A 27,572-nucleotide genomic window follows, 5' to 3' on the forward strand; every position below is an offset into this window, starting at 1 on the left:
TAAGTGTGTAAGAAAACTCCTGGAGGACAAGGACAACTCACTTTTCTTTCTCTCTCCAAGCCTTGAGCTTTGTGCGTTTCATTCCTTCACTCAGGAAACACCGAGTTCACACAAGAGACCGACCTGTAACCGAGACAGGTGCGCTAGGCATTCAAAAAGTTCACTGAACTGAACACCACTAGTGTCAGATATCCTACGCCAGTAGCTCTCCGTTAACATACAAGCCCCACGTTTTAAATTCCCCAGATTGTGTACTAATCCGAAAACAAAAGCTCTGAAGTTTATCCTTTAAAATGTATTGACTAAGTAAGCGCCGCTCCCTCGGCCCTGTTAATTCCTTAACGTGCACACCACACGCTGGGGGACTTCGGCCAGAAAAATGACCAGGGCGGCCTGGTGGTGCGGGGACTTTTCAAGGGATCCTGAAGGGCGCCACGGTCATTAATTTCTTTGTAAGGACACCAGAACACTGAATACGCAAATCGTGGCAGCCCGGCAGGCAACCCAGATCCCGGAGCGCCCGCCGCCTCCACCCTACTGAGCTGGTCCGGGGCAAGTCACTCTCGCGGTGCCTGGGACCGTGCCCCGCCCCCGGCCCCGCCCCCCGGCCCCGCCCCCTGGCCCCGCCCCGCCTCGGCGCGCGTCCGGAGCCCGGCAGCCCGGCAGCCCGGCAGGAAAGGGCGGGTCGAGGCCGCCGCCCACGCTCGCTCCTGCAGTCTGACACGGGCCGGCGCCGCGCGAGGGGCGGCATGAGCGCGCGCCCGGGCCGGTGACCGCCGTGGCGATGGAGTGCGGCTTCGTCGCGGGCGGGAGGCCGAAGCGCCCTACGGGCCGCCGGCGGCTTCTGCTCTTTCTGCCCTCCGGCCGCTGCGGAAGCCCGGGCGGCCGCGGCGTCCCGGCGCGCCACTGCCTGTCCGCGCTGCCGGGGGCTTTGGGGGCGCTGCGGCCCCGCGCCCCGGCGGCCCGCGGCGGAGCGTCACGTGCCTCCCCGCTGCTCCTCCTCCTGCTCGTGCCCTCCCCGCGCCTGGCCGCCGCCGCCGCCGCCTCCCCGCGTCGGCCCCTCGCGGAGCGGGAGCGGGAGCGCCCGGGGCCCTCCGTGCCCCCGGCCGGTCGCGGCGGCGCTGGGAGGTGCCTGCGGGGCCTCGCCCCGGGCGTCGCCTCGGCCGCGGGCCTCCTCCACCTGTGCCGCGGCCGGGTGGCCCCCGTCGCTTCCTCCAGGAGAGGTGAGGGCCGCGCGGCCGCGGGATGCGGGGGCAGCTCTGGCTTTAACCTCCCGAGCTGGGGCAGGGGGGAGGCTCGGCCACCCACAGGTCGGGTCTGCCGAGGTCGCCGGGCTCCTCTGCTGGGGCGTGGGGACGAAGGTCTGTGTGGTGCCCTGCCCTGGTGACCCGCGGTCGCCTGGCCTTGGCCAGCCGGGAAGAGCCGAATGACGCGGAGTCCCGGGCACCAGGTGTGTGGCGCGCTGTTGGCTCGGGCTGCAGGGAGGACCGCGCGCTGGGCTGGGAGCCGGTGCTCCGGGCTGCGGGGAGCCGCCGCGTGGGCGCCGCTGACTCGTGCGTCCTGTCGCGCCTGGGGTGCGGGCGGCTGCGGGGGTCTGCGAGCTTATTACCATTTTATTTCCGACTCTCATGGATTTTTTTTTTTTAGGTTTATTTATTTTTAAGAGAGACAGTGGGCGGGGGAGGGGCAGGGAGCGAGGGAGACAGAGAATCGGACGCAGGCTCCAGGCTCTGAGCTGTCAGCACAGAGCCCGACTCCCAAGGAACTCACGAACGGTGAGATCTGACCTGAACCACCCAGGCGCCCCCCCCCCCCGTGCCCCCCTACTCTAACGGGTTTATTAACTCCTTAACCACTAGTTGCCTGTTCTGTGTTTCGCACTCTTCTGGGTCCTTGGGATGTATCAATTGACAAAACCTCGGGTCTTCACTCTAGCAGAGGAGATGATACAGCTTGATAGCTTTAACTTACACATACACATATAATTTACATATACGTACATAAATACTGTAGGGGAAAAAAAAAACAGAGGTGGTAAGGGTTAGAAGTGAGGGGGGCCTCCAGCTATGGATTTAAATGGGGTTATCAGAATAGGTTTCATTCAGAAGGTGGCATTTGATTAAATTCTGGAAGGTGAGGGCAGTCACTGCCCTGCATAAAGATTAGGGAAGTCCAAAAACAGGCTCAGTTTACTAGACAGCAAATGGTTGATTACTAGGTCCATCATTTGTGGGCATCTTTATTAATTAGCAAAGGGCAGAAATATCACTTTGGGTGGGCTATACGTATGAGTCGGTAGCCATCAGTAACTACACTGATGGGTATTTATTTATTTATTTATTTATTACGTTTTTCTCAGTAGAAATGCCCTGTGAATGTTGACCGCGTCTAAAATTTGAGAATGCCTGTGGCTGGGGGAGAAACTGATTGGGAGAGGAAGAAAGTGAAGGGAGGAAGCTTTATGTATTAAAGGGTGGAGAAAGAGTCGTGAACTCTGTCAGTGTCCTGCAGTAATTCTGAGTTAGAGATGGCTTTGGTCTTTATTTCAGTGCTTTTGCTGCTTTCTTTCTTTCTTTTTTTCTTTCTTTTTTTTTTTTTTGACAGGCTGGTAACTTGTGATTTATTTTCATTTCATAATTCAAGGTGCTGGGGCAAAGGGGAAGAGCCTTTTCTCATCAGTTTTCTGAGAGTGTGTCAAGGAGGAGGTCCTGTTGGGTTAGTCTCAAAGGATCTCATTCTTCACAGTGAGAACGGATGCCTAACTATGGGGAAACAGACAACACACACTTAAGGAGTGTGTGTGCCCATTAACTAGCAGCATAAGTTTTGGTCCTTTGCCTCCAGCCTCATGCTGGGTTCAGTACCAGAGCTACTGAGACTTGAGGATGTTACGAATAGGAAGTTTGTGCCTGGCTTCCTCCTCTGTTCAAGGCCAACTTTGGGCTGCTTTTGTATGTATTTTTAATATCCTTTTGATGGCCTGATGGTCCCTCCAAAGGAGAATTCCACATGACACTTTAGCATAGCTGCCTTTACTTGCTTCCTGGTTATTGGTAGGAGTTCCCAGTTCTTGGGCCTCACTGTGTTGTCACCATAAAGGAGAAAAAATGAGTCAGAGGTATTCCACATGCCAGAATATTGGTCGTCCTCAGGCTCTGCCCTTTGACAGAAGGCAGGACATGCAGCTTCTGTCAGCAGAGGTTGGCCTGCCAAGTGACAAGTGGCCAGTCCTTTTCTCCACTTTTCAGATGGCAGTACATATTTTGCGACCGAAATAAATTCCAGTTGTTTTCGGACGAGAAAAAAAAAATCTGCAGTATCGAAGTTTGGAATTAGCTCTTGCTTTGAAAGTAGTTGTGATAGTTTAGTGTGTGTGTGTGTGTGTGTGTGTGTGAGAGAGAGAGGTTTTAAATCACACAAGTGATTATTTTTGTTGGTTAAACAAGAAATTCGATACTAGAAAACTCCATCACTCTTCACAAGCCCCCTCTAGACTCCAGTGTTTTCAACTCGCGACCCATGGGACAGTTCAGCACAGTTGAAAGATGGGTGGGGTAACCTCTAGAGAGCCCCGTAAGAGACTCGGTCATTCATTTGTCCACCCCCACTGTTTCTCGAGCTAGGTCTGTTCTGTGTCAGGCAGACATTCGGGGTCTCTTCTCACAGAGGCCACTTTTATCTCAGGACTGGACAGAAAGGATGAAAAAAGACCAGATTTAACTGAGCAACTTAATGTAAAAAAGAAAGATCATTGGTGAAGAGGTGAAAGGAGTTGATTTCAAATTTTCTTTCTAGACAGTCTCATAATCCAGATCATAGAGTTCCCTTAAAAAATTTCTGGCGGTACCTGGGTGGCTCAGTCGGTTAAAGCATCCAACTCTTAATTTCCATTCAGGTTATGATCTCATGGTTCAGGAGATCCAGCCCCACGTCGGGCTCTGTGCTGACAGTGCAGAGCCTGCTTGGGATTCTTTCTCTCCCTCTCTCTCTGCCCCTCCCCTGCTCACACTCTCTGTCTGTCTCAAATAAATAAACATTAAAAGAAAAAAATTATTTCTGGCCTGCAGCATGCCAGGCCTTCTGCTAGATGCTAACAACGCGAACGTGACTAAGACTGGCTGCTCTTGGGATGTTTGGACTAATGGATGATACAGATGTGGGAATAATACAGGGAGTGCTGTGATCGAGCTGTCTGAACTGGGCCGAGAACACAGATAAGGAGCAATCAAGGCTGCCCCCTGCCCTGGGTGGAACTGGCAGACAGAACCATACAGAGTAGTGTAATGCTCTGCCCGGAACTTAGTATGTGCTTAGCAGATTGTAAAATTAAATGAAAAAGCGTAAAAAGGTTTCGTAAAATTTACCAGTTGAAAAAGGGGGGCAGAGCAGACTTAAGGTTGGAGTACCAAGGTTATGTAAGTGCAGGAAACGGAATAGCTTAAGTGGCTGGAAAGAAAGCTGAAAGGGCAAGTGTGGGCTAAATTAGGACAGGCTCTGTATTTGTATGCTTTGCCAACGCCTTTTTTTTTTTTTAAGTTTATTTATTTTGAGAGAGAGAAAAAAATACGAGTGGGGGAGGGGCAGAGAGAGAGGGGAATACAGCAGGCCCTGTGCTGACAGCAAAGAGCCCAGTGCTCATGGGGCTCACACTCATGAACCATGAGATCATGACCTGGGCCGAAGTCGGACACTTCACCAACTGCGCCATCCGGGTGCCCCTTGCCAAGGACCTTATACTGTAGCCTAACAGTTCTCTGAAAGGAAGGGCCTTTTTTTGTTTGTTTAACCCTTAAGCTCACACATACATATGATAGCTGTTGCATTTTGTATTTCATCCGTCTGCAAACCGCGCTTGGTACAAAATGATTATTGGATTTCTTGTACCTGATCCCGACTGAGCCTCTTTCCAAGGTGGGAACCACTGCTGTAGCTTACGGACAAGCATCAGATCTGTGGGGTCCTGTCCACACCACACTTTTGCTTACGTGCAGTTTCCTTTAAAATGTTTGCAGGTGAAGGATTGACTATAGGAGCTGAACTGTCTTTCTAGTCACTTAGGGATCTTACTGAGAAAACCTTTGAACTCTGAGTTAGTAGTGACTGTTCTTTCTTTTACCACCCTTCTCCAAACCTGGCATCGTAGAAAAGTAAGGACAAATATGAGGCAGTATTTTCACACAGCTATGTTTATTACATTTAAATGAAAGGGTTTTTTTTTTTTTAACTTTTTTAACATTTATTTATTTTTAAGAGACAGAGCATGAGCAGGGGAGGGGTAGAAAGAGAGGGAGACACAGAATCCGAAGCAGGCTCCAGGCTCCAAACTATCAGCACAGAGCCCGACACGGGGCTCGAACTCCAACTGTGAGATCATGACCTAAGCCGAAGTCGGACACTCAACCGACTGAGTCACCCAGGCGCCCCTGAAAGGTTTTTTTTTTTTTTATATTGTTCATCTTTTTTTTTTCTTTTGCTGTCAAAGTGTCTTTTATAGTATGATTGTAATAGTAAGGAGCTGTTATGTTTAAATGTCCTTTTTGACAGAATTACTCATTGGCATTGCAATTGTTACATATTTTTTAAAACTATTTTCATGGTTCATGAAATACAAAAGCCAGGGAACTTCGAAACAAGTTTACAAAATGGGTTGGATCTGTGGCTAAATGCACAGAAATTCATAGAAAAGATAATATACAAATTGTTAAGACACCTCTCTCTAAAGATAGGCTTTTACAGAGACATCACAAAGAATGAAAACTATAGACCAATACCTCTTATGGATAAAGACACAAAAATCCTCAGCAAAATACGCAGCAAATCAAATCCAGCACTATGTAAGAAAGGAGTATATACATCGTGACAAAAGGGGATTCTGTCCCAGGAACAGCAGGTTCGTTTAAGATCTGAAAATCAATTCACGTACTGCACCGTATTAAAAAAATAAAGAAGAGAAACCACATGATCATCTCAAAAGACAAAGAATTTGACAACATTCAGCACCCCTTCAGATAAAAAGGTGAAAGGCATCTGTGAAAAACCCACAGCTAACATCATACTTAATAGTGAAAGACGAATACTTTCCCACCAAAGATCAGGAGCAAATCACCATCCATCCAACATTGTACTAGAAGTTCTGACCTGGTCAAGACAAAAGGCATCCAGATAAGAAGTAAAACTATCACTCTTCATAGATGACATAATCTTGTACATAGAAAACTCTAAGGAATTTGCTAAAAAACCATTAGAGCTAATTAACCAGTTCAGCAAGATTGCAGGATACAAGATCAAAATGAAAAATGTAAAAAACAAAAAACAAAAAACAAAAATCAGTTGCATTACTCTACACTAGAATGAACAATCTGAAAAAAATCTAAAAAACAATACCCTTTATAGTAGCATCAAAAAGAATAAAATACTTAGGGATAAATTTAACATAAAAACCCACAAAACTTATATTCCACATGGTTGAAAATCTGTGTTTAACTTCTGACTTCCTGAAACTTTAACTGGTAATAGCTTGGCCAGAAGCTTTACCTAATAGACAGTTGTGTATAATATAATATTTTGTCTATGACGTGTGTTCTATTCCATATACTTATAATAGTGTAAGCTAGAGAAAAGAAAATGTTATTAAGGAAATCATAAAGATGGGGAAATACATTTACAGTACTGTACTATAAAAAATCTGTGTATAAGCGGACCCATGTGGTTAAAACCTGTGTTCAAGTGTCAGCTCTTCTGTGAAACCTACATAACATTATTAAAAAATTAAAGACATAGGGGCGCCTGGGTGGCTCAGTGGGTTAAGCATCTGACTTTGGCTTAGGTCACGATCTCACAGTGCGTGGGTCCGAGCCCTGCGTTGGGCTCTATGCTGACAACTCAAAGCCTAGAGCCTGCTTCAGATTCTATGTCTCCCTCTCTGCCCCTCTCCCACTCGCACTCTGTCTCTGTCTCTCAAAAATAAAGAAACAGTAAAACCAAAAAAAAAAAAAAAAAAAAGAAAAGAAATGGGAAGACATCCTATGTTCATGGATTGAATTTGTACTCCCCCAATTAATATACAGATTTAAAACAATCTCTCTCAAAGTGTCACGTGTCTTCTTTGCAGAAATTGGTAAACTGAACCTAAAATTCATATGGAAATACAAGGGACTCAGAATAGCCAAAGCAATCTGGAAAAAGAACAAAACTAGACGACTCTTCCCTGATATAAAAACTTATACTACAGAGCTACAAGTAGTCAAGAAAATGTGGCATTGGTATAAGGACAAATATAAATCAGTGATATATAATGGAGAACCCAGAGATAAGCCGTTATATTTTCAGCCAATTGATTTTTGACAAATTCCAAGATAATGCTGAAACAACTGGACATCCACACTCAAAAGAAGTTGAACCCTCATCTCACACCACGTAAAAGTTAAATGGATCAAAGACCTAAGTATGAGAGCTGAAATTATAAAACTTTTAGGAAAAAAATACAGGTGTAAATTTTTGTGTCCTGGAATTAGCTAGTGGTTTCTGAGATATGACACCAGAAACACAAGGAACAAAAAATAAATAAATTGGATTTCATTAAAATAAAAACCTATTGCGCTTCAAAAGTCACCGTCGATAAAGTGAAAGCCAGCCCACAGAATGGGAGAGAATATTTCCGTATCATATAAATGATAAGGAACTTTTATCTAAAATGTATAAAGAGCTCTCAACAACCGACTCAATAATAAAAAGATAACCCAATTTTTTTTTTAATGGACGTAGATATTTCTCCAAGGGAGATATACAGATGGCCACTAAGCACATGAAAAGATGCTCAACATGAGGCATCAGGGAAGTGCACATGAAAACCACAATGGACTATCCCTGTGTTTATTGCGGCATTAGTTACAACAGCCGAATGACGGAAGCAGCCCAAGGGTCCATCGGCTGATGAATGGATGGAGAAGATGTGGTATAGATATACATTGGAATATTATTTAGTCATATAAAGGATAAAATCTTGCCATTTGCAAAGACATGGATAGAGCTAGAGAGTACAGTGCTAAGCGAAATAAGTCCTGTGATTTCACTCATATTTGGAATTTAAGAAACAAACAGAGGGGAAAAAAGGTGAGAGAGAGATAAGCCAAGAAACAGACTCTTAATCGTGGAGAACAAGTAAGTAAATACCATAGTTGAAGAGACATCTAAAAAAAATAATAATAAAATAAAATTGCAATGGGATACCACTTTATACCCCCTAGGATGATTATAATAATAATAATAATAATAAACCAATTTCAAGTATTGAGGATGTAGAGAAATTGTATCCGTCAGACACTGCTGTTGGGAATGAAAAATGGCATAGCCCCTTTGGAAAATAGCCTGCCATAACCTCATAAGGTTAAACACAGTCACTAGATGATGCAACAGTTTGAATCCTGGGTATATACCCACGAGAATTGAAAACTGGTTCACACAAAATCTCATACACTAATGTTCCCAGCAGCATCATTCCTAATAGCCAGGAAGTAGAAACAACTCAAACGCCCTTCAACTGATGAGTAGATAAGAAAAAAATTGGTATATTCGTGAAACACAATGTGATTCAGCAATAAAAAGGTATAAAAAGTGCACATAATTACAAGGTGGGTGAACCTTGAAAACCTCACCTAAGTGAAGGAAACCAGTCACAAATACCACATCCCTCATGATCTCTTCCTATGAAATGCCCAGAGTAGGCAAATGCGTAGAGACAGAAAGTAGATAAGGGGTTGCGTGGGGGTCAGGGAGTAGGGAGATTGGGGCGTGATAGCTAAAGGGTATAGGGTTTCTTTTTCGGATGATGGAAATGTTCTAGAGTTAACTGTGGAGAAGGTTGCAGAACTCTGGAATTATAGTAAAAATCGCATTGAACACTTGAAATGGGTGAATTGCATAGTATGTGAATTACATCTCAATAAAGCCGTTTAAAAAAGAGGGGTGCCTGGCTGGCTCATTCAGAAGAGTGCGCGACTCTCGATCTTGGGGTGGTGGGTGTGAGCCCCACTTTAGGTGTAAAGATTACTTTTAAAAAATAAATGTAAAAAAAACCGGGTAGGCTTTTGAGGTATGCCATGTTCTTTCATGGCTTTCCTTTACCACCAGGTCCTGTTTTGAGCTTTATTGTGCTGTCCTTTCTAGAACTAAGCCTGTCTGCTGGAAGCCTGCAGCTGGAACACAGGAGAGATGTGGAGCACAAAAGGAGGGAGTCCACCTCTTGTGGGAACAGGAAGCTCTATTTCGACACCCATGCCTTAGTGTGTTTACTCGAAGAAAATGGTAATCCTTTGTGCCAAGCTCAATGCCACAGAAAAAAAAAAACGCTGTAAAATATGACTTCTCATGATCTTATCTAATTTCTCATATTATTCTTTGACTTGTAAGTCTACAGGTAATCTTTTGGTCACTCTGTGTTTTTTAAGTTCTTATTTTTTGCTTAAGGACATTTTCGCTTCATTGGTACAGTTGAGACTTTTCCCATCCATTTTCTCTCTGTCTGAGAGAAGTGTATTTTAAAAAAATTATTTTAATGTTTATTTATTTTTGAGAGAGAGAGAGAGAGAGAGAGAGCGAGCAGGGGAGGGACAGAGAGAAAGGGAGACCCAGAATCCGAAGCAGGCTCCAGGCTCTGAGCTGTCAGCACAGAGCCCGACACAGGGCTCAAACTCACAAACTGCGAGATCGTGACCTGAGCCGAAGTCGGACGCTTAACTGACCGAGCCACCCAGGCGCCCCAAGAAGTGTATTTTTTATAACATCATTCTAGAAGTACAGCGTTCTAGATAAAAATTTAGACACAAGTTAGCAAAAGTCAGGAATGGTTCCTGTGACAGCTGTCTGTAGCATAGAAGGGGTAGCTTTATTACTATGCATGATGTGTGCTTTGAAGACTTTCATGAAATTAAAATTTTCCTGAGCAGCAATTGCTAATAATTCTAACTTGTGGCATTTTTAAATAGTCTAATATTCTCCCTTATTGCTGTTCATTAACATGAAAGGTAGCTCTAACATATATGACATTTACTGAAAGTGCCTTCAGTACGTAGGTAACATTCTCTTTTATTTATGTTTTATTATTATTTTTTAAATGTTTATTTTTGAGAGAGAGAGAGAGAGAGAGTGTGTGTGTAAGTGGAGGAGGGTCAGAGAGAGAGTGGGGACAGAGGATCTGAAGCGGGCTCCAGGCCCTGTGCTGACAGCTGTGAGCCCGATGTGGGGTTCGAACTCACAAACTATGAGATCGTGACCTGGGCCGCAGTCTGACACTTAACTAACTGAGCCACACAGGCGCCCCACATTCTCTTTTTGTCTCATCTAGACCGACACACCAATTCTCATTCTCTGTACTGTGACCCTTTACTACACTGTGTGGCTGTTTCTCCGGGCTACCCTGTGCTTCACTTGCCCAGGACACGCGATGGTGTGAGTTCTGCTGTGCTTGGGCAGGGGAGTTAGAAGTTCTGGGTTCAAGCTCTGCCCGGGGCCCCGCTGCACAGCCAGGCAGCTCTGTCATTCTTCCCAGTTTCCGTCTCTTCATCTAATCAGTAGCGTCAGCACAATACGAATTCCGAAGATCTTTTTGAGAATTAAAGGAAATACCGTGTACTTGAACGCACTTTGGAGAAACGGTCAAGCACTGTATCATAATTTTCACCACTTTGCTTCTCAGAGTTGAAACGTTAGGCCTTTCTTTCACCAAACTGTCTTTCAGCTCAGAATTTGAAAAAGAAGAGCATAAGTGAGAAGAGAGGCATAAGAATTGTCTTGATAAGCAGAAGTCTTCCTACTTTTTCCTTTTTTGGATGGACCTCGTGTGCTTGCATTGAAAGTAACCCAACGTAAAAAGACACGTTCAAGATAATGGGGAGGTTTCGCTCCACGCAGGTGCGTGGGGTTGCTGAGGAAGCGTCACAAATTTTGCTAAGTGGCAGGGTAGCTGCAGTGGCCTCGAGATGGCCTCAGAGCTACGTCCCGCTAACAGGTGCGGTTTATTTCCCCTCCCCCCGCATACAAGTCGATTTAGTTAGTTTTGATAAATAGAAATTGTTCATGTTTAAAGTGTCTTATTCCGATGGATGTACTTCCTGCTTTTCTTGTTTTCAAACCTTGACCCCTGAGTGTTTGCATCTCTCAAGACCGGTGTTGGGAGGAACCCACTGCAGTGTAGGGCGCGAGGCCTCTTAGAGGAGCGATATGGGTCCGCCATGCCGTAGGGTGAGGCCCAGAAGGACCCGTCCAGGAACGCCCCACCCTCTGTCCTCTTCTCCAAGGCTGTGTCTCCTGCTTGAGAGAAGTTCCGTCCGTCTTGCAGCTTCCCTGACCCTGATCGTGTATTGGTCTGTCCTTCTCACAAAACGTTGATTTGTACTTGGTAACCCGGCAGGTTTTTAGGCCTAACTTCTGCTTTTTCTTATCCCTTTCTCCTCCCACAGCTGCCTATAAATTATAAGGTTGTGCAGTTGATCATCAGCATTAAGTTCTCCTCCGGTTTCTCTTTCTCTTTTACTCATCGCTGCCAAACTAATTATATTTAACTGGGAACCTGTCATAAAGTTTCAAAACTTGCGAGACGCATTTTCATTTTCAAAAAATGGGGAAGGCAGAAAAGAAACAACAAAAAAACTGTCTTGAATCCCAATACCCCAGAGCTAAACAGCATTAACATCTTGGTGGGTAACCTTTTAGATGATTTTTCTAAATGTACATGACCCACGTGTTGAAAATTTAAGGATTTCGTGTAAAGTGAAGGGAGTAGGTCTTTGGAGGTCCTTTTTTGTTTCTTTCAAGTCTTGGCCTTTGGTTTTTAAAAATTTTACTCCCATGCTTCACCTGATCCAAATTGTATCAGTTATAACTTTATTCAGAGTGCCTTTAATTACAATGATCAGTAGATTCTTCCGTAGTTCTTATGGCTGGAAGTGTTTAATAGAAAAAAAATTACTTTCCAGGGACTTGGTTTTAAGCATTTTTATTAGGATTTCCAATGTGAAATGTAAATTACCGTCTACAGTTATTGGAAACAGTAACACTGCTGAGTTGAATGTTTATATAATTTAATTCAGTATCATTTACTGAGTAGCACCTGGCCCCCTCTCCACAAGTAACCCAAGAGACTTGTAGAGGAAACATAAAAGAATGATTTTGTCTTTTTAACCTCAAATAAATTAACAGCTGAATTACTAGTTATCTTTATATGGTCAGTGATTTGACGGATTTATGCAGGTTATAAAACAGTTGAACTTTCCTACTTAGGTAAATTATTCTTTACTAACATGTACGTTTTAAAATTCAGGAAAACATGTCATTCTAGAAAATGTAGACCACACAGAGAAAAAGAAAAATTACCTAGGGTCTTTGTTAAATTACAAAAGCAGTAAACTGCATCTGTAATTTTGAGTCTTGCTTTCCTTCCCTTGACCCCACACTTCAGGCTTCCTCTTTGTCATGAGACATTCTCTGGAAACACGATTTTTGACAGCTGGGTGGGATGTTAGAGGACACCAGCCCAACCCTTTATCTTACTTGGGGAAATAGACTCCGATGTGTCATGCTTGTCCAGAGTGACAGACACATCACAGACTCTGGTCTCTTCACCTCCTGCCACACTGGGCTTTCTGAATTCACTTTCTCCCTTTCTTTGCATTGTCTCCCTTTCTGTGAAGGGTTTTTTTCTGGGTTTTGTTTTGTTTTGTTTTGTGACAAACGGAGTCTCCAGAGTGTGACTGTCTGTGTGTGTTCGCTTAGGGTTTACCACCCAGCAAGCAGAAATCACTGTCTCTGCGTTGGTCAAGATCACCGATGCCAATATGGATATCGTCTACAAGGATATGGTCACCAAGATGCAGCAGGTTAGTTGGGGCACTGTAGCAAATTTAAAGTCTGAAGCTGGGATGTTATTTGTGATATATATTTTTGGATAATAGTCTATTGAAAAGCATATGGTACTTTTTTTTCAATTTCTTTTTTTAATGTTTATTATTTTGAGAGAGAGAGAGACAGAGCACGAGCAGGGGAAGGGCAGAGAGAGAGGGAGACACAGAATCGGAAGCAGGCTCCAGGCTCCGAGGTGTCAGCACAGAGCCCGACACGGGGCTCGAACTCACGAACCGTGAGATCGTGACCCGAGCCGAAGTCAGTCACCCAACCCACTGAGCCACCCAGGCACCTCTGAAAAGCATATGGTACTTTTAACCAGTAGTTGAGAGGCGAATGATTCCAGTGGCATAGAAGATATTTATTTGAAGCTCTTTTGTCCGCCGTTGTAGAATCGTGCTGGAAAACTCACTGTGCTTGAAAACAGACTCTTGCAGTCCACCAACCATACGCAACAAATGGCGATCTGGCCAGCACTGTGGCGGCGTGTTCGTGAGCCGCTGGCCCTCAGACTGCCACCCTTCTAACCGTGGCACGCTTGATGATGATACTGGACTTGGTCTTTACCGTTTTCCTTTCCCCATCGATAGAGCACGGCCTCGCTGCGCTGCTTTTCTCACGTCCGGTTCTTCTGGTTTCTCACAAAGATGATACCAGGTAGGAGGCGGACGTCCTAGGCCCGCCCAGGTTATTGATCTGTTTTGTTTCTCTCTTCCTAGGAGATCACCGTTCAGCAAATCATGTCTCAGATTGCTAATGTGAAAAAAGATATGGTTATTTTGGAGAAGAGTGAATTTTCAGCCCTCAGAGCAGAAAATGAGGTAACACTGAAGAGCCCCTCGTCCTTACAAAATAGTATCGAGACGTTGAGACCCAACACGCAGAGACAAAGTGCACGATAGACGTGTCTTCACCAGGTGCCCGCTACCAGTCAGGTCGAGAAGTAGAATGTTACTGGGACCCCAGAAATCTGCTGACCCCCACCCTGCTAGGAAACCACTAGCCTGGCCTGTGGCACCGTTGGCCAGTTTTGCCTTTTCCAGAACCTCATCCGGGGGAAGCATCCGTTGTGGCTTGCAGCAGCAGATTTTGCTCTTGTCCACTGTCTGTAGGGTCACGTGAATGTGCCACATTATTTTCCTGTGACGTACAGGAGATTGACCCCTGAACAACGTGGGTTGGAACTGAAGAGGTCCACTCACACAGTTCAGTGAATGTGTATCCTCTTCCTTAGGATTTTCTTTACAACATTTCCTGTTCCGGGGCACCTGGGGGGCTCAGTCTGTTCAACTTCCGACTTCAGCTCAGGTCATGATCTCACGGCTTGTGAGTGTGAGCCCCGTGTCGGGCTCTGTGCTGAGGGCTCAGAGCCTGGAGCCTGCTTCCAATTCTGTGTCTCCCTCTCTCTCTGCCCCTCCCCCTGCTCACACTGTTTCTCCCTTTCTCTCTCTCTCAAAAATAAACATTAAAAGATTTTTAATAACATTACCTTTTTAGTGGCTTACTTTATTGTAAGAAGATAGTATATAATACATATAACGTGCAAAATATGTGTCATGTTATTGGTAAGGCTTCCAGTCAACAGTAGGCTATTAGTTAAGTCTTGGGGGAGTCAGAAGTTATATGCAGATTTTTAACTGTGTGTGGGTCAGTGCCCCTAACGCCTGCGTTGTTCAAGGGTCAAGTGCATATTAAAATTGTTTCCAAATTTGGGTTCTCTTGACCAAGTGGTGCTGTAAAGAATCCTGTGGTTTGTAAAGTGCGGCCCGTGCTGTGTTTGCATCCTTCCTTTTGTTTTCAGTCCTCGTTAGAGTTCCGTAGAGGAAGTCCATTTATTACCGCTTCATCCTAGTCTTGTAAGAAGCCTTCTAGCAAAAGATTCCTTCTTTTGCTAGAAAATGGTAAAGTTTGAAACTCTCACACTTGTCCTTGAAATCAGCTTGTTTGAAGGCAGAATTCGTTCAAAGTTGAAGGAGGTATTAAAGAAAGCAGGGCCTCTGGAGGCAAACATGTATGTTGAAAACAATTGCATTATTGATTTTATGTAACTTTCGAAATGAATTAAAACTGATCTCAAGATAGGCACACGCGTGGTCTTACCCTCCTGGCCTGACAGATTTCTGCTGCAGGGGCTGTTCGGGTCACATTTCATTCTGAATGCGGCGAGGTTCGTGTTCAATGAGAAAAGAATCAGGAAAACTCATGCACATACGTGTCCTGATGTGTGTGTTACCAAGTTTTGTGTATTTTTTTTCTAACCTTCTAAGCGTACCCTTGACTTTTTTTTTTTAATGTGTTTTTAGAAAATAAACCTCGAACTACATCGGTTAAAACAACAAGTAATGGTAAGATCCTCGCTCCTGCTTGCTTGTTTGCGCTTACATAAACATAGTAATAAATATAATGTCAGAAGCCCTTTAATTCTATGTTAATTATTTGTGTAATATGTCTCAGAAGTACACATTGGAAGATTTAGCTAAGAACATAGTCACGGAATAAGTTAGTGATGTCTGTAACCAAATTCGTTAAGAAAATTGTGTTCTAGGATGAATCGGATGAATTAAGTCATTTTTAGGTTAAAAAATTCTTAGGTAGCCACTTGGAACCTCTAGATTCTCTTAGAAGAGACTGGCCTTGAAGAATTACCTGTGGTTTTAAATGCTTACTGTGCCAGCTGTATGATTTTTTTCTTTTTTAAGTGGAAAGGACATGGATGTTAAGGAAGAAAAGGTTCTGGTGAGTGTCAGAAAGAAGGCTTTATTTAAACCAGAATTTAGTATTTTCCTTCTTTGAGCCCAACTCTGCTTTCCAGAGTGGTCCGGGGAATGACTTTTGCCACGAATTCCGTAAAGAGATTACACTGGGAATCTTGAGGTTAAAGGTGACAGTAACCCCCCCTGGACTGACTTGAGCATAAAAGGGGATTGTTTGTGTATACGACTGGGGACTCCCAAGACAGGCCTGAGTGCAGCCATGGCTTGGCCAGGGACGGTCCTCCTGTCTCCGTATCTCTGAGAGCCCCTGGCCCCGCCCCGTGCCTCAGCCGTTGGCTCAGGAGAGAACCAGCAGGGTCACCATTCTAGGTTTCGCACTCCAAGGTTCCCCTTTCTCACTGTGGACTTCTTTCTTTCTTTCTTTGCCCTCCTCCTAGGATGAAGTGGTCAAGGTCCGGACAGATACCAAACTAGAGTTCAATCTAGAAAAGAGCAGAGTGAAGGAACTGGTATGTCCTTTCTTTAAAAACCGAGTGCGAATTCATTTCTCCGCAGGATGTGTACTTGGTCAGGTCTGAGTTTATTTACAGCTCAGCAGTGGTGGCACACACTTACCCAGGTATTGTTGGTAGGCAGTTTTCGCTTTAATTCTGTTTTTGGCTTACAGCTTAAATTTGATGCTTTCCAAAATGGCATTAAAATGCAAATTTTGGAGGGATGCCTGGCTAGCTCAGTCCGTAGAGCCTGTGACTCTTGATCTCAGGGACACGAGTCCAGGCCCCACATTGTATGTAGAGATTACTCAAAATCTTTAAAAAATCTTTAAAAAAAAATTTTTTTTAATTAAAATCTTGGTCAAATCAAGTTTGAATCTTATTTCAGAGAGACTAAATTATGTGTTACTTGGATGTTACCAAAGAAACCAAACTCAATCTCGCTCTATTTAATCTGACTTAAACCTCCACGGGTCCTGATTTCTCAAAAGTTAAGTTGATGATCTGTCTTGAATATTAAATTATTAATATCAAATTCTACACTGAAATTCAGGATTAAAAAAATATTTCCATGTAAGCTTTTTTTTTTAAGTTTATTTATTTTTGAGAGAGAGAGAGATGCAGAATCCAAAGCATAGTCTTTTTTTTTTTAATAAAGACATCTTAATGACTTTATTGCATTGTTTTGAAATGCAAATTCTGAATGATTCTTTAAGTTATGTTAAATTGAAACTTGTAATTAGGAAAAGTAGTTGTATACATTTGTTACAAAAAAGATACTAGAGTAAGTAAGCCGACTAGCACTCATACGGCAATTTGTGGGATCACATACGGGGACCCAAGAAAACTGGAAATACGGTTCTGCTGCCCTTGCTTTTTTCAAACACGATGCAGATAAGTACTTTTTCCCCCCTCAGAACTTTCACAGTAATACTTTTTGAAAAGTGTATTATATTGTTATAATCGACATATACAGCATTATATTCATTTCAGGCATACAACATAATGATTTCATATTTGTATACATTGCAAAACCATCACCACTGTGAATCTAGTCACCATCTCTCACCATACATTGTTACAAAATTTTTTTCTTGCCATGAGAACTTTTACGATCTGTTCTCTTAGCGACTTTGAAATATACAATATAGTACAATTACCTGTAGTCACCATGCCTTACGTTACATCCCAGGACTTACAGTGTTTACGACTGTAAGTCTGTACCTTTTGGCCCATTTCACCCACCCTGCAGCTCCCACCTGTGGCAGCCACTAATCTGGTCTCTGTATCTGTTAGCTCAGGTTTTGAGGGGTTTCTTTTTGGTTTGGGGGCAGTTTTTTAGATTCCACATGTAAGAGAGATCATATAGTATTTGTCTTTCTCTTATTTAATCACCCGAGGTCCATCCATGTTGTTCCCAATGGCGGGATTTCCTTCTTTTTATGGCTGAGTAATATTTCATACACACACATATATACGTACACACACACACACCACGTTTTCTTTTTTTCTTTTTTTTGACGTTTATTTTTGAGAGAGAGAGATTGCACAAGTGGGGGAGGAGCAGAGAGAAAAAGAGGAAGACAGAATCTGAAGCAGGCTCCAGGCTCCAAGCTGTCAACACAGAGCGTGACGTGGGGCTTGAACCCACGAACTGTGAGATTATGACCTGAGCCAAAGTCAGATGTTCAACCAACTGAGCCACCCAGGCGCCCCATATATACCACATTTTCTCCATTCACCCATCAGCGGACACTTACCTCTTCCACGTCTCAGTGATTGTACATAATGCTTCCGTGAATATGTTCTAATAAAGATACATGTTGAGTTGCCTCTGGCGATTTTTAAGCCATCCATCTTCTTCAGGCTTTATTTCAATTTGATAGCAGTAGTTAGATAGCGTCTTTATTCTTAGGATAATGAGAAATACGGGGTGCAAAGCATTTTTCACAAACGGAACTGGATACACCTGTAGAAACTGAGTATGCACTTTTGTCCATTGACTTCATGTTTTTCACAGTTTGTAACCAAAATGTGCTGCGATGATAAATGAAGCCAGTACTAAAATGCAAATAGGTACTTAACTTTATTTTAGAACTGTGTCTGGATTTCAAGAGTTGAGCTGAGCCTTGTTGTCCAAAGTAATTATTAGGCCCACGTCACCTGTCTTTCTTGTCTTAAAAAACACGTCTCAACCATGAAGATTAAATCACCTCCTCCCGCTAAAATAGTTGACAATCATTAGCATACAATTAGTCTCTAGAAGAAGAGAAACTCTTTTAATTACATTTGTCCCTATGGGTTATGTACCTAGCAGAAAATCTGAATGCACTTGATTTAGCCCATAGCTAACCAGGTGGGGAAGAAATACATCTAGGAGATGGGAAGATATGGGATTGATAAACATGGGCTAAAGCCAGTGAATTTATGTGATTTATTAGCGCAGCTGAGAAGTGGTTCTCAGTAATCCTTAACTTAGAAGACTCTGAAATGCAGGACAACCGTATATACTGTTTCACAGCTGGCGTGGATTCAGTGTGCATTGGGGAAGATGAGTTATTTGACCCTCCCTTTCCTCGTTTAATAAAGTTATCATTCTGGGGCGCCTGGCTGACTCAGTAGAGCATGCGACCCTTAATCTCAAGGTCTTGAGTTTAAGCCCCACATTGGGCGTGGAGCCTACTTAAAAAATAATAGTAATAAAATTAAAGTTATAATGCTGATTCAAAGATATAACTGGTGGTACTTCCAGCCAGTTTCAAAAGCAGTACAGCCTATAAACTGCTTTGGGGTGCAGGAAGGTGGAATCCCATAGAAGTTATTCTAAAATCCATGGCCATGTCAAGATTTAGGCTTTTTCTTTTCTGTTTAGTCAAGACTGACTTAGGGAAGACTGGAGCCCAAGGGTTGCAGAAAGATCCAGTCCACCCTGCCCTCTTGTGGTGATTTGATGCATAGCTCTTTCCTTTTCTGAAACCTTGACATACAAAGAGGCGATGAGCAGTCTTTGGTCCTAGGCTATTCCTTGATTTGGGGTTTTGGGTTTTGTTGGTTTTGTTTTGTTTTGTTTTGTTTTGTCTTCTTTTTCTTTTCTTTATTTTTTTTTTTCATTTCTGGGCATCACTGGTTTTATACTCTATCCGTCTGGTATTGCCAGGGGAACATTTTATAGCTAGAACGTTTCTAGATACTAGAGCATTGATTTTCTCTCCTATAACAATGTTAAGTTAGGGACGAATTAAAAGCTAATTTTTCACTTAAATTATAGGTTTTCATTAACTCAGTTAAATCCTAATGCCCATTGCTAAGGTGGTATGTCTGAATTTGGTCTCAATGACAACAAAATTGCACTAAATCTTTGCATAAGCATTAATAGCCAAAGGCAAGATACCATTTTGATTCTGGGTAGTGCTAGTCTGTTCCTTTATTAACACTGGATTGTGACAACACCCAAGTGGGTTGTTGTTGTGTAATTAAAACCAACATGTGATGGTTTGTGCATTTCTTGTATCGATGTACTTAAATTGTATCTTTAGGCAACATGTGCGTCACAGAATAATATTCTTTGAAACTACTTTTCCCCCAACTTTATAAAACTCCTATCTTTGTCTAAGCCTCAGCTAGTGACCAATTTTGTAATTGTGAAGGGATAGCTCCCAAACTACATCCTTCCCCACTTTTTTCAACCCTGTCACAACCAAAAGGCATCTGACTCAGCAGCCATGCACATTGGTCCCCTAGTGGGAGGGGTCTAATGACATCACAGCGAAGCGAGCACAGGAGCAGGGGAGAGAGGTAGGGGGTGACAGGGTGATGAAAGGAATCCAGATACTGGAGCAGTGAGTGGCTAGAAATCAGAAAGTTGAGCAAACGCATCTACAGGGGAGGGGCTAGCAGCAGAGGTGATCTCTAGTGTTCTGTGTTCTTGAAAGTACGGAGAATGCAGAAGGAGGAAAGGGAGAAAGGAATAAATCAGAATCTGACCTGGGTTACATGTTTGTTTCAGTATTCGTTGAATGAAAGGAAGCTGCTGGAAATGAGGACAGAAATGGTGGCATTGGTAAGACATGAGACTGACTTTTCTTGATGGTTGTGTCCACCTTTGCTTCATCCCACGCATGGTTACTGTCATTCGTGATGTGTCATAGGGAGGATGCACGCAGGCTCAGCGTCCTAGGGGTTTTCTTTTCAGTACACATGAAATCACCACCTGAACCACTTCTAAGTGAACAGTTCGATGGCATTAGGTACATCCACATCATGACACAACCGTCACTGCCGTCCATCTGCAGAACTCTTGACCACCTGTGGAACTGAAACCACCTGCTACACGCTAGGTCGCCATTCCCTTCTCCCCTGTTCTACTCTCTGTCTCTATGGGTTTGACTACTCTGGGGACCTCATGGAGGTGGAGTCATACGGTGTTTGTCCTTTTGTGACTGGCTGGCTTATTTCACTCAGCACAATGCCCTTAAGTTCATCTGTGTTGTAGCACGTGTCAGAATTGCCCTCCTTTGTAAGGCTGAATAATGTCCCATTATATGGACGTGCCACGTTTGGATTATCCGGTCAGTGGACACTTGGGTTGCTGCCGTCTTTTGGCCATCGTGAATAATGCCGCTATGAACGTGGTTGGACACGTACCTGTTGGAGTCCCTGCTTTCAGTTTTTGGGGTATGCACCCAGAAGTGTGGAGCATCCTGGGGATTTTTTTTTTTTTTTGCAGTTAATAGAATATTTGATTATCTTAATGAAAGTTTAAATCTCAGTGACTGAAGAATAAGGGATGGAGATTTTTTATTTTTTATTTTGTTTTTGAACTTAGGGCACGCATTACTTTTTTTCCCTCCTATGTTACTTGGGACCTCTGAAACTCATAAGACGCTTCCATCAGAGAATAGAATATTCCTCCAGAATATTTTCTACTCATCCAGGCATTTATTTCCTTACTCATTCCCTGAATTGTTAGCCATAAGGAACTACAAGTGATCCTTGAACGATAGAGAGATTAGGGACCCTCCCATGCATCAGAACTCTGCATATAACTTGTGACTCCCCGAGCACTTCACCACCAATAGCCTCCTGTTGACCGGAAGCCTTCCCAGTAACATCAGTAGTCAGTACGTATTCTGTGTGTTGTATGTATTGTATACTGTATTCTTACAGTAAAGTAACAGGAATATTAAAGGCCCTGATCAGTGCACATAGTGTGAGGATAGAAGAACAGAGACCAAAGCCCAGGTCTCCTCAATCTTACCCCAGCTTTCTCTCCGACTGCACCCTGCTGGGGAGGGTCCCTAGGAGGGAGCCATGGGGACAGAGGTATCCCAGCTGGTTTAATGCTGTGACTCTCTCTGTTTTAAAAGCATGCCCAGCAAGATCGGGCTGTCACCCAGACCGACAGGAAGATAGACACCGAGGTCGCTGGCCTCAAAACCATGCTGGAGTCGCACAAGCTTGATAACATTAAATATTTAGCAGGTAAGCTATTTTGTGTCGAAGTCGTTCAGAACAGCTGAAAATACATAGAATTTAGAAAATAAGTCAAAGATGTGCACTCTGTTGATTCTAACACATTTTTTTCACATTTTAACGTCTCTGAAATTAGAAGGCACCTTACAATTTCTAATAGATGGATCATCATACCGTAATTGGCCTTTTTTCCCCTTAGTAGCATAGCGACGTGCTTTACGATGGTCAGAATCTTCAGTTTTGTAAGTTACTCTCATTGAACAGTCGTTACTTACTTGAAAACTTTTTTAGTGAAATTCAAGATAGAACACTTTATGGATGGAGTGAAAGGCTTTTGAACTGTGATCTCTCTGCTTCGGTTGGTCCCACTCCCTGTGAGGAGCTATTTTGGTTTTGTAATTTTTGAGCCCGAAGAGGAAATGAAGACTCACGTGTGAATATAATTAGCCATCCGTTGCAACTCCTATTTAACGTTTTGGATTAATCAGTATTTCAAGTTTCTAGAGCATTTAGAAGTGGAATTTTGTTCATGAAGGTTTAAAGGGTGTGTCCCTGTAATATACATGTATTTTGTGACCACAGAAGTTCTGTGATTCTCAGCTTTCATTAAAAAGTTTTGTTGAGGGGCGCCTGGGTGGCGCAGTCGGTTAAGTGTCCGACTTCAGCCAGGTCACGATCTCGCGGTCCGTGAGTTCGAGCCCCACGTCAGGCTCTGGGCTGATGGCTCGGAGCCTGGAGCCTGTTTCTGATTCTGTGTCTCCCTCTCTCTCTCTGCCCCTCCCCCGTTCATGCTCTGTCTCTCTCTGTCCCAAAAATAAATAAACGTTGAAAAAAAAAAAATTAAAAAAAAAAAAAAGTTTTGTTGAATATTGGATAATTTGTACTTTGAAGATGATGATTTGAAGGAGTGGAGGGGTTTTTTTTGTTTTTTGTTTAACGTTTTTATGTTTATTTTTGAGAGCGTACAAGGAGGGGAGAGGCAGAGAAGGGGGGGGCACAGAGGAGCCAAAGCAGGGTCCACGCTGACAGGAGCGATCCCAATGTGGGGCTCAAACTCACGAACCATGAGATCCTGACCCGAGCCAAAGGCAGACACTCAAGTGCCTGAGCCACCCTGGTGCCCCAAGTAGCGGAGTGTTGTCGTGGGCAGGTGTCTCGTGGAATGTGGCACATTAGCAGACGATCTGAGTTTCTTGCGTTTGCTCATTGTTTTGCTTGGTGGGTAGGTGGATAAACAGCTGTGTTTTCTTAATGAAAAGTTGTTCCTTAAGTAACTGTTAACTAATACTATGCTCGATTTTGTTTTTTTCTTACAGGGTCTGTATTTACGTGCCTAACAGTAGCTCTGGGATTTTATCGCCTGTGGATGTAATAAAGTGTCTGTTTAAAGAAATCCTTATCGTTCTGCCTTAAGAAAACCAGATTGCTGTCCTTCCCCGCCCCCTCCCCCATTTCCAGATTTTAACCCTGGTTTCGATTTAACATGTATTATTTATTTTATGCAGAGTATGGACATAGGACCAAGGAAAGGAGTCAAGAATTTCATAATTGTTCCTTTCGTCTTTTCTGTCTAGTTGGCTTTGTAACGCTGAGCGGTGGTGGACAAAGCGTGGGAGACCCCGCTCAGCTGGACCAGTGAACTTGGTCTAACCTGTGGGACATATCAACAGTAAATATTTGCATAATTCTCCACAATTTTAAATCTTTTGTCAGAGGACGTGGGGGTCTCAGCGTCTTCACTAAGTGCTGAAGAATCACCGAAACTGAACCAAGAGCACCAAATCCTCTTTACCTGAGGACCCGGTCCTTCCCATCAGCCAGTCCCCACATTAGGGTAACTGTGTTTCAGGCCCAGTTGTTTGGGGTGTTAATGATTCCCCTCTCCTGTCCACCCAAAGCAGATTTTTTTCCTCTTCATTTCCATTGTCTTTGTTATTGTCATGGTTATTTTTTACGTGCCTTCCAGCTAGAAAATCTTGTTGCCTAACGGAGTTTTGTAATGGTACTGGGGACTCTCTTTTACCTCCCAGAGTGCTAGGTTTCTCTCCCACCCTCTCACTTAAGTCTCCATGATGTGAGAACCGTAAGGTAACTCCCATTTGTGGCATTGCCTACCTAGAAAACGCGCTAATTCTCGGCATGGAAGTCTAGTTTGTGCAACACGGTCTCCTTCCTTCTGGTCTTCATCTGCTTTGCATGCAAGAGAACCACTCAGTTTTCCTTCCGCAGCAGTATCTAGATCTTTGGATAGCGGATGCACTTTTCACACAAGTCTTTCTTTAATGAATATGCTTGGAAGGTAGAGAACCGTCATGCCGGCTCATCGTCCAAACCTGGGTCTATTCGTTTGGTTGTTCAAGACTTTCTTATACCTACCTTACCTCTGGTTTTTAAAACAAATAAATGCCTAGATACCGACAGGGTCCTTTTAGAGAAGCACGTTCTCATGTTATTTGAATGACTGATGTGGGAGAGGAGAAGCATTTTTAAAAGGAGGACACGGAGACCATGTTTTCCATCTCTCTCCACACGCGTGTGCACACGACCTGGTGCGGTGGAGAAGACAAGTGTCGCTCAAACGGGTGGAATAAATCACCCACCGTCACTGTTGGCAGACAAATTACCTTTGTCCTTTGGATGTCATTTCGAAACCTCCAGAAGTGTAAATCGTTGTCTTTTTTCAAAACATGGGTTTAGCACAGAGATCTGAACTCCAAATAAGCATGAAAATCAAGTACTTTGGCATTGGTGGTATCGGTTTCAAAGTGAATGTAATGTAATCGTTTTCAACTTGATCCAGAATTCTCTCAGCTGCTCCATAAACTACTGTGGCAGTACGTTCTTCCCCTTTCAGGGACGGAGCCCCAGAAAATACTGCACATTTAGCAATTGCCTTAATTATTAAAGATTTAAGTAAATGACATCCCATTAAGACCACGTTTGCCACTACTTAATGTAGATACAACTTTCGTTAATAAGAACTTGGAGAGAGGGCCTGGAGCGCAGACACTCCTCCAAAATGAAAAGAATCCCCAAGAGGCACAAGCACTGTAGGCAGTTACGTTTCAGAGCAAACAGTCACTCGTGTAGGTTAAAAACAAGTGAGGTGACCTTACTTCCCGGTAAAATATGTTTTTAAGTGGCATTCAGTGGGGTGACACTCTTTCATCTGCCAGAAAGTACTCCAAGTGACATCCCCACTGTTTGCAGTAGTGGGCTGCGTCAGGCCCTGGATCCGGGGCCTTGGATTTTGCTGTGGCGTCGTTTGCAGCACAGGACAGCCTCCCCATCCCCGCAACCTTGGGAACAACCAACTCGCCTTTGGGTGGCTCGGGTTGCGTGCGTCCGTGGAGGTTACAAGGGTTCGGGACCGTGTTCTCTTTGTTTGGTCAGAGGTCTTCTATGGGAAAAGCATATGGGCCAGAAATACGAGCATGTCCTCCCCGCTGCTGGCTGGCCCAGGCTTCTGAGAGCAGCGTGACCGTTCCCTGAACTAGCCTGGCTCAGAGGGATTCAGATCACTTGGGGATTTAGGCCTTCGCCTAATTTCTAATCTCAGGAAGGGGGAGGATGCCCGGCCCAACTCGCAGGGAGCCCGTGTCCGGGCCCTGGGGAGTTAACCAGAGCTGAGAGCTGCCAACACGCCCCTGTGGGTACAGGTGCGTGAGCTACGCATGCCCAAGGCAGGGCATCGAACGGACAGGCTCCGTCTCCTTCGAGGCTGCCTCTGCATTCCTGCCTCCTCCCGCCTGCCCTGGTTTTGTTTTTTTTTTTTTTTTAAAGAACCTAAACTCCAAATCGACTCCTTTCCTGCTCCATTAGTAAGCAAAACCTGCCTGTCTCTACGGTTCTTTCCAGGAAACAGCAGTTTGGTCTCGGGGCCGTTCTTACCCCTTCGGCCGGTTTTCCAGCTTCGTCTCTAACAGAACCAAATCCGAATGTATTCATTTTTTCCCTCAAGTACGCCAAGGACCTCAGTTGAGAAGTCAAGTTCGAGAAGAAAGGCTTGACTCAAACCAGACATCTCGCTGGAATTTGTCTCGGGAACACTCTAAAAATAAACACCCTGAGCCACAGCGAGCATGTCCCTGCCTGGGTTGGCCCCGGCTCAGCTCGTGCCCTTCCCTTTGTAGCTGCCCTTAGTGACAGGAGCCTCGCTTCTGTGTCTCAGCCTCCTCCCCGTCCCTGCCTCTGCCTGTGCATTAACCATGTCAGCACCGGCCCAGCATTTCTCTTCCACCCCACCATGCTCCGTCGAATCTGTCGCCGTCCTTTGCGAACGAATCTAGAACCCCCGTCTAGGAAACTTCGGCCTTAACGTACGTGTATCAGATTTGCAGCTTTTCTGACACTAGAGCAAGAACGTGTTAAGCGGAAGCTTTTCCTTCTGTATTCTCTGTGTTTGGGAATGTCGAGCCTTTTGTTGCGCTTCTGTTTTGAAAATACCTGTCCTGCTGAAGATTTACACTCCCGTTCCTCTGATTATAACCCAAATCATTTATTAACCTTTTCGTCACTTAAGCAAACACTCAATTCCATTTTATTGTAGAGTGGGTATGATATCTTTATTGTCTAAAGTAAAATATGTGATTGCTTCTGTGTGACTACCTCTCATTCAGATTTTTCAATGAATGGAGAACTGGAGCAACCTGGGTCTGCACTGTATTTTAACTGTTACTCCCTCCAATTGTATAGGGTAACGGTGTATTACAAGAAAATCTAATACCCCCAAGATTGGGTTTGTATAGACGACAACCTGGAAAGTGCTTATTTGATTCACAAAATAAATTTTTTTATTATTCAAAAGAATCAGCATGCTTGTGTAAAACCCTTTACTTGTTTGAGGGGAAATGAGGTTTTCAAGCTCAAGTTTTAGAAGTATGAGTGTTAGGAATCCAAATCAGGCTAGCCTGAGCAAGAAGGAATCTGCCCTTTTAGCTCACAGGATCCAAGCTCAGGAGGGGCGAGACTCCAATGCCATCAGGCCTCCTCTCTGCACCTCTTACCTCCCCTTTCTCTCCAGGTGGGCAAAACTCTCTCAGACCAGCTTCCTGGTGAAGAACCGGAAAGGCCCAGCACAGGCCCCGAGGCTTGGTGATTGGAGAGCTCACTCCACTGGGACAAAGCCCGGAAGAACGTATCCAAAGCCTGCGGCCAAGGTGGCAGCCGAGCAGGAGGGTGCAGGGAGGGGTGCTGTGGTTCCTTGGGGCAGCTCCTTCCCTGGAGACCCGCTGGGCAAGCGTCCCAGCTCTGGAAGAGGGAGCTCTTCGCGAGTCACTGTGCAGGCGACCTTCAGCGTAACCGCGTCTGCATGCGAGGAAAGCAGACACCTTGGGAAAGCGGACCAGTGAAATAGCTGAGAAATTAATGTTCGGTACCTTTCATGGTCTCCAACCAGAAATCTACCAACGGTAGAGAGTCAAATAAACTGGGCTTGAGGATGAGCCTTAAAGTTGCTAAAAAGCCTCCAATGATTTGCAGACTCGGCCTCCGTGTTTCCAGAGCGGGTGGGGGGCGTCCATCCACCTGGTCCTGCTCTCACATGCACGCGGTGCGGCAAAACGAAAGCCTTGGCTTTGCCTCCGGCCTTTGATGTCCTCCAAAATAAGAACGTTGCCTCGAAGGATGGCATTTTCCAGAAACAGCTTTCTTTCTGGAATCGAAGACTCCGCCTTTCCCCAGGCGAGCTCTGCCACGCATCGTACAGCCAGTGGCGTCTACATTAATTCCGCAGCTTCCACGCGAGGGTCACAGACTGCGGGAGGCTGGGGAGCTTTCGCGGGGGCCACCGCCACCCACAAGGATGTGGGCATCTGCACCTTAACGTCAACAGCTTCGGGTCGCCTCTTCCATGTTACAAGTACGCGCACGACTATTTCTAGGCCAGCACTCTCAGGAGGAAGGAGTTGAGGCTGGGTTGGGTTTTTTTTTAATGTTTACTCATTTTTGAGAGACAGAGAGAGACAGCATGAGTGGGGAAAGGGCAGAGAGAGAG

At 44.4% G+C, this 27,572-nt stretch overlaps 1 protein-coding gene across 10 annotated transcripts; it reads left to right on the forward strand.

Annotated features, from left to right (window-relative positions):
* Positions 1 to 640: 640 nt before the first annotated feature.
* MCUR1 (mitochondrial calcium uniporter regulator 1) lies at positions 641 to 27,572 on the forward strand. 10 transcript variants are annotated; one of them, XM_043590783.1, is made up of 9 exons: positions 641 to 1,223; positions 9,166 to 9,303; positions 12,769 to 12,872; positions 13,617 to 13,718; positions 15,201 to 15,242; positions 16,049 to 16,120; positions 20,112 to 20,165; positions 21,472 to 21,586; positions 22,894 to 26,386. In XM_043590783.1, the coding sequence occupies exons 1-9, from the start codon at positions 785 to 787 to the stop codon at positions 22,947 to 22,949; spliced, it is 1,122 nt and encodes a 373-aa protein (XP_043446718.1). In that variant the 5' UTR covers positions 641 to 784; the 3' UTR covers positions 22,950 to 26,386. The 10 variants fall into 10 exon arrangements, with proteins under 10 accessions (XP_043446718.1, XP_043446724.1, XP_043446729.1 ...); XM_043590784.1 differs by lacking the exon at positions 22,894 to 26,386 and adding an exon at positions 26,601 to 27,572 and having other exon boundaries at positions 655 to 1,223; XM_043590782.1 differs by having other exon boundaries at positions 655 to 1,223; positions 23,152 to 26,386.

This window comes from Prionailurus bengalensis, chromosome B2 (assembly GCF_016509475.1).
Source record: "Prionailurus bengalensis isolate Pbe53 chromosome B2, Fcat_Pben_1.1_paternal_pri, whole genome shotgun sequence".
Lineage (NCBI taxonomy): Eukaryota > Metazoa > Chordata > Mammalia > Carnivora > Felidae > Prionailurus > Prionailurus bengalensis.

What these genes read in the sequence shown, in the direction of transcription:
- MCUR1 (XM_043590782.1), top strand. Translation starts at nt 785, where the DNA reads ATGGAGTGCGGCTTCGTCGCGGGCGGGAGGCCGAAGCGCCCTACGGGC. An exon ending in GTGTTTACTCGAAGAAAATG is followed by an intron (nt 9,304 to 12,768) that starts GTAATCCTTTGT and finishes GTGTTCGCTTAG; the next exon opens with GGTTTACCACCCAGCAAGCA. An exon ending in GGACAGAAATGGTGGCATTG is followed by an intron (nt 20,166 to 21,471) that starts GTAAGACATGAG and finishes CTGTTTTAAAAG; the next exon opens with CATGCCCAGCAAGATCGGGC.